Genomic DNA, 19,127 nt, shown 5'->3' with positions numbered 1-19,127 from the left:
CCTATTATACAACTCTTTATTGAGAGTATTTGATGTGTTAATAAACCTATTCAGAGCCTATTATATAACTCTTTATTGGGAGTATTTAATGTGTTAGTAAACCTATTCAGGGCCTATTATACAACTCTTTATTGGGAGTATTTAATGTGTTAGTAAACCTATTCAGAGCCTATTATACAACTCTTTATTGGGAGTATTTAATATGTTAGTAAACCTATTCAGAGGCTATTATATAACAGTAAACCTATTCAGGGCCTATTAAATAACTCTTTATTGGGAGTATTTAACATGTTAATAAACCTATTCAGAGCCTATTATACAACTCTTTATTGGGAGTATTTAATATGTTAGTAAACCTATTCAGAGGCTATTATATAACAGTAAACCTATTCAGGGCCTATTAAATAACTCTTTATTGGGAGTATTTAACATGTTAATAAACCTATTCAGAGCCTATTATACAACTCTTTATTGGGAGTATTTAATGTGTTAGTAAACCTATTCAGAGCCTATTATATAACTCTTTATTGGGAGTATTTAATATGTTAATAAACCTATTCAGAGCCTATTATATAACAGTAAACCTATTCAGAGCCTATTATATAGCTCTTTATTGGGAGTATTAAATATGTTAGTAAACCTATTCAGAGCCTATTATATAACAGTAAACCTATTCAGAGCCTATTATATAACTCTTTATTGGGAGTATTTAATGTGTTAGTAAACCTATTCAGAGCGTATTATACAACTCTTTATTGGGAGTATTTAATGTGTTAGTAAACCTATTCAGAGCCTATTATATAACAGTAAACCTATTCAGAGCCTATTATATAACAGTAAATCTATTCAGAGCCTATTATACAACTCTTTATTGGAAGTATTTGATGTGTTAATAAACCTATTCAGAGCCTATTATATAACAGTAAACCTATTCAGAGCCTATTATATAACTCTTTATTGGGAGTATTTAATGTGTTAGTAAACCTATTCAGAGCCTATTATATAACTCTTTATTGGGAGTATTTAATATGTTAGTAAACCTATTCAGAGCCTATTATATAACTCTTTATTGGGAGTATTTAATATGTTAGTAAACCTATTCAGAGCCTATTATATAACAGTAAACCTATTCAGAGCCTATTATATTTCTCTTTATTGGGAGTATTTAATGTGTTAGTAAACCTATTCAGAGCCTATTATATAACAGTAAACCTATTCAGAGCCTATTATATATCTCTTTATTGGGAGTATTTAATGTGTTAGTAAACCTATTCAGAGGCTGTTTACTCTTCCTCGCAAAAATTGATTTCTATGATATGCTACATATATATCCTTAGAAACTAAATCTTTATTTCTATAAAAATTTTAACTTATTGTTAAATTTATTAGTAATAAAGGTTAAAGTTGCGTACAAAACTATCATAATAGCATATTTTTACAACAAAGTAAAAATTTCAGATTTTAATATATAGCTAATATATATGGAGCGCCAAATTAACATAAACTCAAATAATTGAAGATATCTTCAATTATTTGAAGATATCATCAATTCATTTGATGCGCGCAACAATTGAATTAAAGATATCTTCAAATAATTAATGATATCTTCAATTTTGAATTATTGCGCGCATTAATTGAAATGATGATAGCATTAATTCTTCAGCTGAATTGATGCTCACTTTAATTGAATTAATGATCTCTTCAAATGAATTAATGATATCAACAATTAAATTGATGCGCGCTACAATTCAATTGAAGAGAGCAATAATTGATACAATGGGCGCATTAAATCAATTAATGAGAGCAATAATTGAATTGATGCGCGTACTAATGAATTCGATGAGAGCAATAATTGATTTTAATGCGCGCATTAATTTTATTATTGCTCTCTTCAATTGAATTAATGATATCTTTAATTCATTTGAAGAGAGCAATAATTCTTTTAGAGAGAGCAACTATATAGTTAAAGATATCTTCAATTCAACATATCCACAATTGAATTAATGACATCTTTAATTGAATTATTGCTCTTTTTAAAAGAATTGATGGGCGCATTAATTCCCTATACAAAAGCATTGTAAATGATTTAAAGATATCTTCAATTGAATTAAAGAGATCATCAAATTATTTATACCCAGCTCTAAATTAATTATTGCGAGCAATATTTCTACTAAATTGATGCTCTCGTCAATTGAATTGAAGAGAGCAATAATTAAATTAATGCACGCATTAAATAAATTATTGCTCTCATTAATTCAACCGATGCGCGCATAATTAATTCATTTGATGACAGCAATAATTGATTTAATGTGCGCATTAATTCCATTAAAGGCAGTAATAATTGAATTGATGATATCTTCAAATAATTGAAGATATCTTCAATTATTTGAGTTTATGTTAATTTGGCGCTCCATAAATATATTGCTTTAATCAAGGTAGTCACTTTAAATTTTTGACCCATTTCATAAGTCTAATGAAAAAGCAGATACATATTGCGGTATGAGATATTGGTACACTAGGCCTATATGACCAGAGGGCATATCATGATTCTCAATGAAAGGACATAGTTGTAAAGGACAACTCAAGGTCACTGGAATTATACAAATATACTGGATGATTGTAGAAGTTCACTATTTGTAAATAGAGTCTGTCAGTTATAATCTTCAACCATAATCAATAAGATTGATATACTTACACCTGCATTATAAAGTTGACCTTTAAATTGTCATCTTTGTAAAAAAGAAAAAAGTTAATTATTGGCAATGGAGGAAAACGTTCATTTCTGGCTCATGTTCAAATGGGAAAAAAGTAATGAATTTCTTGCTGCTCCCCCCCCCCCTCTCTCTCTCTCTGATGAAACTTGTTTAGCGAGGACGCCCTCAAAATGCCTAGAGAAAGAGAGAGAGAGAGAGAGAGAGAGATAATAAAACGTGTACAGTGAGGACAATTTTTAACCACTTGACAGAAGTTGTGAGGACAGAAAGTACACTATGAGGACAAAATCCTGTCCTCACAATTACGTTCCCACAAAAGTGACCCACAGCATGTGAAAGATGTAGATACAAAATATTAGATTAGCGAGGACAGGTGGTGTGGGGACATGTTCTCACAAATATTCTCTCTCAAAACCATTTAGAGTATTAGATAAACTTTTATAAGTGTCCCTATAGCCACAGGTGCTTGTGGACAGGACTTCCGGTACCCCCCTTCTTGTATTTTTAAATGTTCAATTCCTTGGGTATTTCGGACGTATTTTTGATAAAATATGTAACTTCAGAGTTTATATATTTCAATGGAATACACAAATCTCGCATAGAAACCGTTTTTAAAAATGTCATATCACCGATCATAATATATTATGATCGGTGATATGACATTTTTAAAAACGGTTTCTATGCGAGATTTGTGTATTCCATTGAAATATATAAACTCTGAAGTTACATATTTTATCAAAAATACGTCCGAAATACCCAAGGAATTGAACATTTAAAAATACAAGAAGGGGGGTACCGGAAGTCCTGTCCACAAGCACCTGTGCCTATAGTTAGACATAACACAGTACATTTTTGCCTTTACAATAACATATCCGTGTATTCTCTCTCTCTCTCTCTCTCTCTCTCTCTCTCTCTCTCTCTCTCTCTCTCTCTCGCTCGCTCGCTCTCTCTCTCTCAGCGTAAGTCGACTTATCCCATGTACGCGTTAGTTTTGAAATATACCGGAAGTTTGTTTGAAAAAAATCCATCGCGATCGCGCGCATGGTTGTTTAGAAAAGTGTAACTTTTTGAGAGTAACTTTTAAGATGAGTTCTTCAGATATATCCAGTGTGACGGACCAATTGGCCAAGACAAAAGTTGACGAACAAAATGAGCTTAGTTTTAAAGGGAAGGGATTAAAGTTGAATAATGCAGATGATGGTAATTTACTAATTAACGTGTTAACTGTTACCATGTTATGATTTTTATTTGATTCTCAATATCTCCTACTTTCCCATGTTTTCCGTTAACTTTATAGTAAATACTCAATGTTTCTTTGCAAGTAAGAGAACATTATCTTTATTGAATGTATATCCAAAGGGTTTTCTAAGCAGCTGTGATCTTTTAACTTGAAAAGGATTCCTCAAGTTCAACCAAAAAAAAAAAATTCATGTTATTTGTTTTTAGTGTGTTGTAGTTGAATATCGTATTTAAAATTTGAAGTCAACCAAACTTCTATAATCACTTAACTGTTTCCATCCAGGCTAAATAAAATTAATTGAGTCGGTGGTTCCTATGTATGGCTTTGATGTGCTAGACAACTGATGTAATCACATAATGCAAAACACTACTAGTCAAACTATGGCGCTAAAATAAGTGCCGCCAAAGGCAGTTTAGTATATAAATATGAACGAAACCAGTTTTTGACTTGATCCAGCGTAGGACTAATTAGTTAAGTTTAGTCTTGACACTTGATGGGAACAAACTTTTCTATTGTCACATATTACATTCGATAATTTTAATGTCAACATTTTGTTGGTTATAAGCTTTACAATTTGTAGTTTAGTTGTAGTTTTAGTTTCCTTATTTTTCTATGTAAATATTCTATTATCCTGAAGAAGGGACAGGTCATCCCGAAAATTTGACAATTCGCTGTTGTTCGTATCATTGGTAATTTTTAGTGCTTTATATATATATATATATATATATATATGTGCTTTATATATATATATAAAGTCAAAAAATAAAATCCAATACTCAAACTTTAAATAAAAGATAAAAGTAGATAAAAGTTTGAGTATTGGATTTTATTTTTTTACTTTATTCTACCCCGATACCAAGAAAAAATAATTTATTGAATATATATATATATTATATATATATATATATATATATATATATATATATATATATATCGCAGGATATATATATATATGTGTATGTGTATACAATATTATATGTAGTGAACACTTGTAACAATGTACTGCAGATATGGTTTTATTTGAGAGACCTTTATTTTCACATAATTCTGCAAGGTTATCAACTCACAAAAATATAGTTCTTCAAAGCTATACTTTCTATTGTTTGTTTATTAGGCCATAAAATCTTTTTTTGAAATTTTTTACATGTAAATCAACAACACCAATCTTTGAAGTGAAAGCTATTTCAGTTGCTCAGAATTGAGATTTGGAACTGAATGATTGTAGCTTCCATCTTTGATTTGTTTAATTGCAGCAAAAGATTTGGTCACAGAGATAGAAAATTGTCAAGTGATGACGGCACTTCGAATGGAAGGAAATACACTTGGAGTTGATGCAGCGGAGGTCATTGCAAAAGCGTTGGAGAAACACCCAGAGTTTCAGGTAGTTAGATGACCTCATTGTGGATGAATGAAAGAAATGAAAACATCGATGCCATTGTTTTCTTAATGTCCCCATAAATTGAAGATCAGGGTGTTTCTCTTTGACCTCATCTTTAACCTTGGTCATACCTTTTGTTCTATACAAGATACACACTTCTTATTCAAACTGAAAGATCAAAATCATTCTATATGACCATTTAAGGTGAAGGTCATTCATCAAGGTCACGTCATAAAATATTTGTCACAAATGAATATGAACAAGCTCTGAAGCATTGTGTTTCACAACCACACTGTTCTAGTAGTGTTAACTGTGAATAACACATGATTTATGTACATGTGTATCAGTAATGTCACAGAGAATAAAACATGTTGTAACAGCTCTTCGTGTGTTACGATATCTAAGATGTGTTTCATTTTATTGTTTTAGACAGCTCTAGTGTTACAATATCTAAGATGTGTTTCATTTTGTTTTAGACAACTCTTTGTGTGTTACGATATCTAAGATGTGTTTCATTTTATTGTTTTAGAGAGCTCACTGGAGTGACATGTTTACTGGTAGACTGAAAACTGAAATACCCCAGGCTTTGGCAAGTAGATTTCATGTTCATGCTAACTTCATTGTAATTTGTGTGTAGTTTTTATTCCTTGAGCATGTTGTATATAGTATCACAGCATTTGACAGCACTTTCTATTCTGTAGGAGTTTTTAGGAGCAGCGATAATGAAGGCTGGGGCAGGACTAGTGACGCTGGATCTGAGTGACAATGCCTTTGGTCCTAATGGTGTGGTGGGACTCGTGAATCTGTTAAAAAGCTCAAGCTGTTACACGCTACAGGAGTTACGTCTAAACAACAATGGCCTGGGTATTACAGGAGGAAAGGTTTGTCATTGAAATTCATTCGCTAGAAGTGTTTCATATTTTTAATTAACAGGTATTTGGTTAGATATATATAGCATTAAATGTAATCTCAAACAGACACTCAATTTGCAGTACATGTATGTATTCTAATATTTCTACAGATGTTGACAGATTGCCTAACAGAATGTCATCAGAACAGTGTAAAAGCAGGAAAACCTCTCAAATTGAAAGTCTTTGTCTCTGGTCGAAATCGATTAGAAAATCCAGGAGCAACTGCACTAGCTGCAGTGTTTAAAGTAAGAGTTTTGTAGGGCCAAATGTCATATTTAATTACTGTTACAACACATGCAGGAGTTTTTTCTTCAGATTTAATTACTGTTACAACACATGCAGGAGTTTTTTCATCAAATTTTTTTATACAGATTTGTATATGACTGGTATGTACTCATTTTCAATTTTCAGTGCCTAAATTGATTAGGAAACTTTTGATTTTCCCTCTCCTGTAATTTAATTCAAGTGTTTTCTAAAACCAAGTAAATGATACAAGAGCTTCCCTCACATTTCAGGCTCTGGGTTCTCTTGAGGAGGTGGCTATGCCACAGAATGGTATAAATGCAGAAGGCGTCACAGCTCTGGCAGAGGCATTTGCAGAAAATAAGAATCTGAGGGTGATGAACCTTAGTGACAACACATTCACACACGCAGGGGCCAAGAACATGGCCAAAGTAAGTGACTGTGTCTTGATTAGTGTAGATTCTGTTCTTTTGTCCAGGGTTTGACACAAACGCTAGTCTGGTAGCCTGAGGCTAGTAAATTTTGCCCCGTACTATCAGAATATCAGTTACGAGAACTCCAGTGGACTACTGTAAAGTTAAAAACTTAATGGAATGGACTAATGTCTAATCTTGAATGCAACCACATCAATTCTGCCCTTAGAAACAATTTACACCCAAAACGTGGTTTGATAAATAAATCTGTAAAATCAGAGGCTAAAATGAGTTTATTAGAAAGTAATTTTGCAACAGGAATACAGGATTTGCTTTTAGACTTTGAAAAATTTTCATGGTAGCTTTTTTTCTGTTAATGAATGGAGTATGAATTGTTTCTGTTGCAGAGTTTTTGAATTTTAAAATAATTTCACTGGTCAAGTGGACCTGTGAGTTGATGAAATTTACTGATCTTAGCCAATATTTACCGGTCAGTATTGTAGTTATTTGAATGTAAGAACAACAAACAAATTTAAAAAACTTCAAAACAAATTGATATTTAATGTAAAGCCACAATATGCAATATTCACTGCCTCATGACCAGGGTAATAGTAAATTTGGACTGTTTGAATGCCATTATGTGGCTTCAAATGCCTTATTGAATAAGCATACTTGTTCTCCAAGGGCTGCAAGATGTGCACATTTGTGCAAACAGCAATGCAGCCCTAACCCAAAATCATGTGGCCTTATGCCGAATTCCATTAAATCTCACTGATGCATCTGTCCGCATGACAAAGTCAAACTCGCGTAACATTTAGAACTCGCATATCAAAAGTTGTATTATTAGCGGCTTCCATACATATCGGCTTCTTATTTGAATATGATCCAGGAAAATGTGAAAAGGAAAGCGTCTAATTTCGCACTCGCAATGTCTGTGCATTTGTTTTCAATGATTGGTACTCGATTCCAAATCAGAAAACCGCTTGTATTTATTCATTTAGATATGCATATCCAAACGTTTAGTTGATTTCACAACTACATTTAAAAACCACAAACATAAAGAGGTTAAAGTTCAGAGTTAATGTTTTACACATTACCGTTCCTCCAGACTGATAATATGCAAAAACATCGCCAGACTTTAGAAATATTTCAAATTTCTAAAAAGTCTTCTGTTGTTGTCTGGAGTATAATTCGCTCCTGTTGTTGTCTGGAGTATAAATTGTTTCTGTTGTTGTCTGGAGTGTAAATTGTTTCTGTTGATGTCTGGAGTGTAAATTGTTTCTGTTGATGTCTGGAGTATAAATTGTTCCTGTTGATGTCTGGAGTATAAATTGTTCCTGTTGTTGTCTGGAGTATAAGTTGTTCCTGTTGATGTCTGGAGTATAATTTGTTTCTGTTGATGTCTGGAGTATAAATTGTTCCTGTTGATGTCTGGAGTATAAATTGTTTCTGTTGATGTCTGGAGTATAAATTGTTTCTGTTGATATCTGGAGTATAAATTGTTTCTGTTGATGTCTGGAGTATAAATTGTTTCTGTTGTTGTCTGGAGTATAAATTGTTTCTGTTGATATCTGGAGTGTAAATTGTTTCTGTTGATGTCTGGAGTATAAATTGTTTCTGTTGTTGTCTGGAGTATAAATTGTTTCTGTTGATGTCTGGAGTGTAAATTGTTTCTGTTGATGTCTGGAGTATAAATTGTTTCTGTTGATGTCTGGAGTATAAATTGTTCCTGTTGATGTCTGGAGTGTAAATTGTTCCTGTTGGTATCTGGAGTATAAATTGCATGTGTTGATATATCGCAATATATTTTTCAGGTTTTACCAAAGTTGCAGAATTTAGAAGTAATAAACTTCGGGGATTGTTTAGTACGGACAGATGGTGCTATAGCTTTGTCACATGCACTGAAAGATGGTCATCAAAAGCTGAAGGTAATCTGTATTGTTGTGCATTTATACCTCATGCTGAAAATTTTATTCACTTTTTTAGTCCAGTTGATTCTATTCAATGGTAATTTTGTTTAATAATATTATTATATTTATATAGCACCCTTTTCATACACTATGTACGCTCAAAGGTGCTTTACAATGCATATATACCTTACAACAGAATTACATAGAAAATAAATAAAATATTAAAAAGCAATGATATACATGTAAAAGGCGTTATCACATGTAAAGAGTCTGTAGCTGTACCTATCCTGATTGTACATATAAAACATGAAAACACGAGATACCATAAATATGCTAGATAATAATAAACATCAGTTTACCGTACTTTGTTTGTACAGGAGTTGAATTTATCTGGAAATGAGATCAACAAACAAGGAGCTAGTGCTGTGGCAGAAAACATGGAGAACAAACTTAACTTAACCAGACTAGACCTCAACTGTAAGTTACATAGACCTCACCTGTAAGTTATATAGACCTCCACTGTAAGTTACATAGACCTCCACTGTAAGTTACATAGACCTCCACTGTAAGTTAGGCTGTTCAAAATTAATTCTACGTTTAACGTCACCTCAAAACTTCAAAACCTACGAGGGAGGGAGGAAAAAAATAAACAAACAAAAATTTTAAACAAATGTGTATTTATTGAAAATTACCTATTCAGTGACCCCAAAAAATCAACAATTTCAAATAATAGACATTGTAGTGTTTTATATTCAAGTCCAAGTCAATTAAAATCACCCAATTTAGTGATAAAAAAGTAATATGTCAAATTAAACACATTGTAGAATTTGATTTTCAAGTCCAAGTCAATTTTTGCGTTTTCCCAGTAAAGACTTTTTCCTTAATCTGGGTTTGTATCCCTTCTGCGAACACACCATGCAGATTGGGTGAGCAGAGGAGTGGCTTATGTTAACATCAGGTGGTACATCCAATGGATTATCATCACCACAAACATAGCAAACTAAAGGAAAACTTTTCCTTTTGTGGAAATAGTTGCTAGACACATGTAACTCAGTTACAATTAAAATTATGATGACAATATTTCATCTTAAGAGTTTAAGATATGCTTTACTTTGTTTTGTGTTGATTTTTTTTTGTTTTTTTTTTTGTTGTTATACAATTTTCTATGTACTATTAATCAGTTTTGAAAGGAATATGCTAATTTGGTGTACCACAACTAAAAGATCAGGATTGTACCTTCACTTCTACAAATACAAGGCAGGGTTCCGATAGTTTAGGACGCAATCAAATAAATTGATTAAATGAATACAGTTTTCTTTTTAGTGCTTTTAATTTTCATGATTGAATGCTTTGTACAAAGTAATTATCAATCAGTAAGTTCTGTATTTCCACTCGTAGTACAAACTGTCATGAAATAGTATATCAGAACTCTTCAGTGTTGAGAAGGTAAATATGAAATGGTGGCCGTTTGCAACGGCTTCGAAAATAAAATTTACTGTGGGATTTACACCATGTAAAGGTAAGAAATGCATGTTTCATTGTAATAGGGAGTTAATAGGATATCTAAGGCGAAAAGTTAAAGCGGTCAAGGAATTCAGTTTAACCCATTTTAATTGCAAAAAGTGGCTGAAGTTCAGACAAGATTTCCCGAATCACTGTGTGACACTGATCTGACATTCAGAAGAGGTGTCGGTCCAAATATCCAGCCTCGACGAATCTCGCTTAGATTAGTTCGGTTCAAACCATCTTCGTACGTTTTCTTTACTTTAATAGTGGCATATACTTCCATTTTCTTCATGTAAGGACCTCTGATCAAATATTTCAGTGCGTTTTCCTCTTACGCGGGATGTCGAATTAAGTCGCTAAATGAAAAATCAAACCTGAACGACTACTTCAAATCCGGATTTGTTTGTTTTTTCAAAACGGCAATTTCGTCGAAACCTACGCGCGCGTGTGACGTTAAACGTAGAAATAACTTTAGGCAGCCTTATGTAGACCTCAACTGTCAGTTACATAGACCTCACCTGTAAGTTACATAGACCTCCACTGTAAGTTACATAGACCTCCACTATAAGTTACATAGACCTCCACTGTAAGTTACATAGACCTCCACTGTAAGTTACATAGACCTCACCAGTAAGTTACATAGACCTCACCTGTAAGTTACATAGACCTCCACTGTAAGTTACATAGACCTCCACTGTAAGTTACATAGACCTCCACTGTAAGTTACATAGACCTCCACTGTAAGTTACATAGACCTCACCAGTAAGTTACATAGACCTCCACTGTAAGTTACATAGACCTCCACTGTAAGTTACATAGACCTCACCAGTAAGTTACATAGACCTCACCAGTAAGTTACATAGACCTCACCTGTAAGTTACATAGACCTCCACTGTAAGTTACATAGACCTCCACTGTAAGTTACATAGACCTCACCAGTAAGTTACATAGACCTCACCTGTAAGTTACATAGACCTCCACTGTAAGTTACATAGACCTCCACTGTAAGTTACATAGACCTCACCAGTAAGTTACATAGACCTCACCAGTAAGTTACATAGACCTCACCTGTAAGTTACATAGACCTCCACTGTCAGTTACATAGACCTCCACTGTCAGTTACATAGACCTCCACTATAAGTTACATAGACCTCCACTGTAAGTTACATAGACCTCCACTATAAGTTACATAGACCTCCACTGTAAGTTACATAGACCTCCACTGTAAGTTACATAGACCTCCACTGTAAGTTACATAGACCTCACCAGTAAGTTACATAGACCTCACCAGTAAGTTACATAGACCTCACCAGTAAGTTACATAGACCTCACCAGTAAGTTATGTAGACCTCACCTGTAAGTTCAACAGACCTCCACTGTAAGTTCAGCATATCTCAATTGTAAGTTCAACAGACCTCCACTGTAAGTTCAACAGACCTCCACTGTAAATGAAAGAAAACAATAGCTGTACTACTGTACAGAGTTCTATTAACCTCACCTGTAAATAAAATGGTTTTCAGCTGTCATGAATTAGACCTCAGATGTGAATAAATCAATTAAACAAACCTGAACTATCTGGTAAAACAAACCTAAACATTAAATGAAAGAAACATAAGCATAAGATAAAACAAACTTCATCTATGAATTGAATAGACCTCATTTGTTAATTGAACAAATCTCTGCTGTATATTGAAAATATGTAAACTGCAAAGTAAGCAGGCATCAATTGTCATGTTTGATCTGGTTTAATCTGGTATGTGTGTCGGTGTAAACAGAAAAGGCATGACTAACATAGTGTATATAAATATATCAATAACAAAACCATTTTCTACGAATTTGATTCCAATTGTCCTGGGCATGTTGTGAAATAAGAAGCATGTTGTGAAGAATCCTGCTTACTTTTGCAGGTAACATGCTGGGTGAGGAGGGAATTGAGGAGGTGCGAGGAACAATGGAGGCCATCGGTAAACTGGACATCCTCGCGTCACTAAGGTCGGTGTTCCCATCACCCATTTATATGTAATTTACATCTGGCAAAGTCTTATTTACATTTCTGATGAGAGAGGAAATTGTTAGTTTGATGTTGATTTTGGTAAAGAGTTGTCTTTTCCTTGTGATATTTCACTCTTCTGTGTTCAGGGAAACTTCTATTTGTTTTTGTATTGTGATACTTCACTCTTCTGTGTTCAGGGAAACTTCTATTTGTTTTTGTATTATGATACTTCACTCTTCTGTGTTCAGGGAAACTTGAATTTGTTGGTAAATCTGTATCATGAATACAATGTAAATGTGTGAAATCACAGGCATAAATATGTAATGTAACAAAGCAAAAGAGATGACCATTTGATAATGATACATGTACATTGTGTATTTACTGACAGAAAAGATTTTGATATTAGTAGCTCGTGTCTTTGATGATACATATATTAGCTGACATATTTATTGACAGTGATGATTTTGATGATGATTGTGTATTTATTGACATTAGTGATGATGATTGTGTATTTATTGACATTAGTGATGATTTTGATGATGATTGTGTATTTATTGATATTAGTGATGATGATTGTGTATTTATTGATATTAGTGATGATGATTGTGTATTTATTGACATTAGTGATGATGATTGTGTATTTATTGACATTAGTGATTATGATAGTGTATTTATTGACTTTAGTGATGATGATTTTGTATTTATTGATATTAGTGATGATTTTGATGATGATTGTGTATTTATTGACATTAGTGACGATGATTGTGTATTTATTGACATTAGTGATGATTTTGATGATGATTGTGTATTTATTGACAGTGATGATGAAGGGTCAGATGATGGGGAAGGAGAAAACCAATATGTTGAGGCGAGTTGTATACCCTCTTGACTGTTACAGGAAAAGTATTGGATGTAAAATCAGAACATTAAAACTTCCACAATAAGATGGATAAAACTGTTGCATCAATATTACTTCCTGAATCTTAATTTTAAAAGAATAATTTTATTCTAAGTGTACATTGGACAGTGTGAACATCAAGGACTTTAATGTCATGCATGGTTGTTATATTTATATTTTATCTTGGGGCTTGGGTTGGGGGGTTGAACCCTGTTTAGTATTCATTGTTGCATGGAATTGTGACTGATGAGGGCCTGGTATGTATTATTACAGGAAGATGTAGCACAAGACATTGTGGAAGGGGAGGAAATGAATGACCCAGCACTACAGGTCAAGGGCAAGGCCATTACTCCCAACAAACAGGTATGTACAGGTGAACACTCCCAACAAACAGGTGTGCACAGGTGAACACTCCCAACAAACAGGTGTGCACAGGTAAAAAATAAAAAATATTGCTTACAATTGAATTACATGAATCAGTTTTTCTCAAACTTGAGGGGATTTTTAGCTCTTCTGAGCCGAAGGCTCAAAGAGCTAATCATATGGCCATATGTGTGGCGTGAGGTGTGTGTCAACTTTTTGGAAAAAGGGCTATATCTCAAGAACCCCTTGGCCAATTTTTGTCAAATTTGTCACAGGGTATCCTTGGCCCAAGAGCTTTCATTTGTACTAAAACTAGGGTTGTGACCCTTTAACAAGGGGAGATAATTAGGAAAATGCAAACAAAAGTAGTGGTTGCTAAAAAATCTTCTCAAGAACCACTGGGCAAATTATCACCAAACTTATGCTTTAGGATGAGGATAGGTTGTAGATAAAAAAATTGTTCAAGGCATCATCCTGGGGCAAAGGGTGTGGTCTCAAGGTCACTTCAAAGTTGACCTTAAATTTTGTTTTGTTAAAACTTCGATATTTTACTTAGTATAAGGACTAGGATCATCAAATTTTGTCAGTTGATGCATCTTAGGACCTAATATCACGGTGTCTCAAAAATAGGTTATGGTGACCTACTTTTTGAATTTCGCAGGTAATTATTATTAAATGGATTTTGATGCATATCTTGGACACTTTTGAGCCTATGATCATCAAAAGTTGTCAGTTGATGGATCATGGGACCTTTAAGTGCGTCATGTAAAAGTATGTCACCATGACCTACTTTCTGAATTTTATGGCTAATCATTTATGAATACATTTTAGGTTGTTATTTCAGATACCTAGAGGTTTAGAATCATCAAACTGTGTAAGTTGATGTGTCTAGAAGCCTTGAAACATATTTATTTAAAAACATAGGTCACAGTGACCTTCTTTTTGAATTTTGCAGACATTCAAATTTCACATTTTCAATTTTAGATGCATATTTTGGACACTATGAAAGCTAGGATCATCAAACTTTGTCAGTTGATGCATCTTGAGTCTTCATAGTTTGTTGACCAAAAAGTAGGTCACCATGACCTACTTTTGGAATTTGACGGCTATATTTTAATATATCAGATACTATTTGACTTACAATCATCAAACTTTGTCAGTTGATTCATGTTGAGTCTTCGGAGTGTGTTGACTAAAAAGTAGGTCACCGTGACTTATTTTTGGATTTTGCCGGCTATATTTGAATATTTCAGATACTATTTGACTTACAATCATCAAACTTTGTCAGTTGATGGGTCTTGAGTCTTCAGAGTGTGTCGACCAAAAAGTAGGTCACTGTGACCTACTTTTGGAATTTGACGGCTATATATGAATACTATTTGACTTGTCAGTTGATTTTGTCGGTTCTACAATGTATCAGAAGAGCGATTCTAGGCCCATGGGCTTCTTGTTAATTTAAAGCATGTAAAGTGAAAGTTTTGAGTTTTAGATAACATATATATCTGATTAGTGTAAAAGTTTAACTGGTCAAAATACCAATTTCTGAACTTTCGAACCTCAAACTCGTCTCTCAAAGTTTTAGACCCTCAAACTCATCTCACAAAGTTTTATTCCAGTTCCATGGACTTTTGAGTTTTCTGGAGTCACCTGTAGATTTTCATTAAAAAAAACCCTGACATTGTGACATGAACAGGAGTTTCTATAGTATATGCTAGGTATATGAATATTGACCTAGCAAGGGATTGTTATTTACAAGAACATTAGTAAATGTAAATATAAACAATTAAGATATGATTAATTGCGTTTAAAAAAAAAGAATTCCTCGTTAGGACCAACTGATCCTTACCTGGGCTGCCAGGAGATTCACATTTTTATGGAGGTCCTTGTGATCCTCACCTTGGAGTTTGACTTACTTAATATGAGAAACTCTGACCGAGGCCATAACTTTTGAATGGTTAGTGATGGGACTTTCATATTTTCACATATATATTGCTTTTGGAAAAAAACTTCTAGGTAATATATTTTATTATCTCATGACCTTGATTTTGGAGTTTTACATGATTTTGAAAAATTTTAACATAGGTCAAAACTCTTAAAATGATTCGTGATAGGGCTTTCATATTTCACATGTGTTTCCATTTTGACAAAATCTTTCTTTTAGTACCAAAATTTTTTACCTCATGACCTTGACCGGAGAGTTTGACCCACGTTTCACAAACAACCTGTTTTGCACTTTAGATTGCACCAGAATAGTCATAAATACACATTTTCACTAAATACCAGATGGGTTCCTCCTTTTCCAAATCCTCACATGAGAAAGGTGGTTTGTGGGGTCAGATGTGAAGGTGGTTTGTAAGGTCAAATGTGAAGGTGATTTGTAAGGTCAAATGTGAAGGTGGTTTGTAAGGTCAAATGTGGTGTAAATTCCGAAATAGCTTACATCCGAAAGGAGTGCAAATTAGAAATCTTTTCTTTTCTGATATTTTTCAGAATGATGCTGCCACACATGACCTTGCAGATGACCTTGGGAATTTGAAGCTTTCATGACCCAAACCTATGCTTAGAAGATTGTTTACTGCTTATAAATTTTTAAGTCTATCTGTGATAATGACATTCTTTGAGAAATGATTGTTTTCGTCTTTTCTACACATTTTACTTTTAATAATTTAGATTTTGTTTTGGCAAATAACATCTTATTTTGCTCACTTTTTTATGTCCTGAAGTTTTACAGAATGTTGCATTTAAATTCTTTTGTTTCTTTTCTCCATGTCTACCTCTATAAAACTTAAGTTGGAAATGAGGGGATAATCTCACAACACAGATTTTCTGTCATTACAGTAAGACACAGCAGTGACTGTTTTCTTTTTTAACGTTAACCGTAGTACTTTCAGAATACCAGGGTATTCCCTGTATTTGATGTGGTCTCATTGTTTATTGCGATTATTTTATTTCATGTTTACTTACATCAAATTCCAACTTTTGACACTTTTTGTCATCTTTTAAAGAATAAATGATAGATGTATTGAACTGGTTTCCTGTGTTGAGTATGTACAGCTTGGGTGATTAGTGGTAAATCGTGTGCCGGCTTTCGGTGTGTTCATTTCTTTGTGTTGAAGATAGGAGTTCTGAATTCTAGATAGGAGTTCTGAATTCTAGATGGTAGATGAATCTTGGCTCAGATGTATAACAGGGCAATGTGACCTGTTTTTAGATCTATATATATGCTGAAATATTGAATTGTACAATTGGTAATAATGTATCTGGTCATCACACTAGGTCTAATGTCGCCTTACATGTAGTCTTTGTGTGAAGTATGATTATTTCATCATGCATTATCTACATGGAAAAGAAACTAAAACTATAATTCCATGTGACTTTTTCACTTGAACGCATCCACATGTATCAGAATTTATTTTCAACATAAATGAATTCTGTACTCCTTCATGAATTCCAAAACTTTAATGCACTCCTACAGTATTTAGAAGGAACTATTTTGCAGTGAATGGGTTTTATATGCCTGTCTAAAACAGGACACATTATGGAATGGTGTTATTGTCTGTTGGCTATTTCGTGTTTTCTCAACTTAAAACTTTGTCAGCTGATACATCTCGGGTAGAAGGTATGTCGCACTTTAAAGTCAGGTCACTGGGATCCTTAATTTAGATGATCTGGCAAAACCCTCTCTGGCTCATAATTGGACAATTATTTTGCCAAGAATCTTCAAACTTGGTCAGATAATTATTATTTTATTCATTTATAAAGCGCAAAATTACATATAGCTTCTAATGCACCTTGGGTAGAAGGTTTGTTGCACCATACCTACCTTTGATTAAGATGACATGGCCATATATATCTTAACCCTTTTTTGGCTCGTATAGATTCGAGCCCTAGAATCAACAAACTTTGTCGATTGGTGCATCTGTTGAGAAATGTGAATTGCAGCTTAAAATCAGGTCATTAAATTTCTTAGTCTATTTACTAAAAAGCTTGGGACTTAAACTTACGATACATGGATGATTAAACTTTCGAGCTATCGTAAGATTGAAACATTGTGGTGTTTAAATGCCGTCTTAGTCAAGGTAATATGGAAAAGTGAAAGTAGTTTGCATTTTACAATAAATCTGCATTGAAATTTCACTACTACCTGTGTAATTTCAGGAATACAAATGGTATTACTTCTAGAGTTGGGTCGTCTGATATTACTTCAATCAATTCAATAATGCATTCCTTAGGCAGACTGTATCGCGCGATTAGTTCCACATCTGTGAGGCCATCTAATGGAGGGTGGCTTTCTTTGTTACTTGTTTCCAATGTAATATGCATTGCTGCTGCCATTTTGGATGTGTTGTCACAGCAATTATAGACTTGCAATAACCTCGGACTGCTCGTAAACTTATGACTTTTTTCGATGTAACTTCAAAATGTAGTGGTCAGCCGGGTTCGATCGCCGATGGCTAGATAGCTCAGTTGGTAGAGCACCTGACTAGAGATTCAGGGGGCCTGGGTTTGAATTCCGGTCTGGTCCATTGCATTTTCTCTCTTCCTGTTACATTTGGTGCCATTGACCACTCCTAGACTTGCAGGTGAAAGTCCTGCCAGGGGCAAAAAAGAATCTGGGTTGTGCATCTTCAAGGACAAAGACAATTTAAGGAGGAAGGAATGTGGCGGTCAGCCGGGTCTGATCGCTGGTGGCCAGATAGCTCAGTTGGTAGAGCACTAAAGATTCAGGGGGCCCTGGTTCAAATCCCGGACTGTTCCATTGCATTTTCTCCCTTCCTGTTACAGATGAAAGTTCTGCCAGGGGCGAAAAAGAATTCATGTTGTGCGTCTTTGATTTAAGGAGGGAGGAATATGACGGTCAGCTGGGTTCAATTGCCGATGGCCAGATGGCTCAGTTAGAGCATCTGACTTGAGATTCAGGGGCCCGGATTCGAATCCCAGACTGTTTCGTTGCATTTTCTCCCTTCCTGTTACTCTTCAAACGTAAGATATTTTGTGAATAACCAAAATCGTACCGCAAAAAGGTATGCCAATCTTACGTCTATGACTGATTGTAATGTTTTACGTCTAGGACTGATTGTAATGTTTTACGTCTAGGACTGATTGTAATGTTTTACGTCTAGGACTGATTGTAATGATTTACGTCTAGGACTGATTGTAATGTCTTACGTCTAGGACTGATTGTAATGTCTTACGTCTAGGACTGATTGTAATGTCTTACGTCTAGGACTGATTGTAATGTCTTACGTCTAGGACTGATTGTAATGTTTTACGTCTAGGACTGATTGTAATGTCTTACGTCTAGGACTGATTGTAATGTTTTACGTCTAGGACTGATTGTAATGTTTTTCATGAATAGAAATGAGTATTGTCTTAGGGAATTGCTGTATTCTGTTTGTGGAGCATCAAATAGTAACTAAGGAAACACTGTATTCTGTTTGTATTAGTGAAAAAGTAATTAACTAGGAGAAAACACTATTCTGTCTTTATTAGTGAAAAAGTAATTAACTAGGAGAAAACACTATTCAGTCCCAATGTATATTGTAACCATTAAACCT

The 19,127-nt window shown here is 34.1% G+C and overlaps 1 protein-coding gene across 1 annotated transcript in view; it reads left to right on the top strand.

Annotated features, from left to right (window-relative positions):
• The first annotated feature begins 3,723 nt into the window (after window positions 1–3,723).
• Window positions 3,724–19,127, top strand: part of LOC125680133 (ran GTPase-activating protein 1-like) — a 25,461-nt gene continuing 10,057 nt past the window's right edge. The window contains exons 1-11 of the mRNA XM_056155443.1: window positions 3,724–3,914; window positions 5,208–5,335; window positions 5,862–5,921; window positions 6,034–6,213; window positions 6,354–6,488; window positions 6,759–6,917; window positions 8,714–8,827; window positions 9,187–9,286; window positions 12,223–12,307; window positions 13,128–13,176; window positions 13,480–13,569. Coding sequence (XP_056011418.1) covers window positions 3,800–3,914; window positions 5,208–5,335; window positions 5,862–5,921; window positions 6,034–6,213; window positions 6,354–6,488; window positions 6,759–6,917; window positions 8,714–8,827; window positions 9,187–9,286; window positions 12,223–12,307; window positions 13,128–13,176; window positions 13,480–13,569 — 1,215 coding nt within the window. The 5' untranslated portion in view covers window positions 3,724–3,799. The remainder of the gene's footprint in view (window positions 3,915–5,207; window positions 5,336–5,861; window positions 5,922–6,033; window positions 6,214–6,353; window positions 6,489–6,758; window positions 6,918–8,713; window positions 8,828–9,186; window positions 9,287–12,222; window positions 12,308–13,127; window positions 13,177–13,479; window positions 13,570–19,127) is intronic.

Source organism: Ostrea edulis, chromosome 2, assembly GCF_947568905.1.
Source record: "Ostrea edulis chromosome 2, xbOstEdul1.1, whole genome shotgun sequence".
In the NCBI taxonomy this organism is placed as follows: Eukaryota; Metazoa; Mollusca; class Bivalvia; order Ostreida; family Ostreidae; genus Ostrea; species Ostrea edulis.
This window is presented reverse-complemented; position numbering and strand designations above follow the sequence as displayed.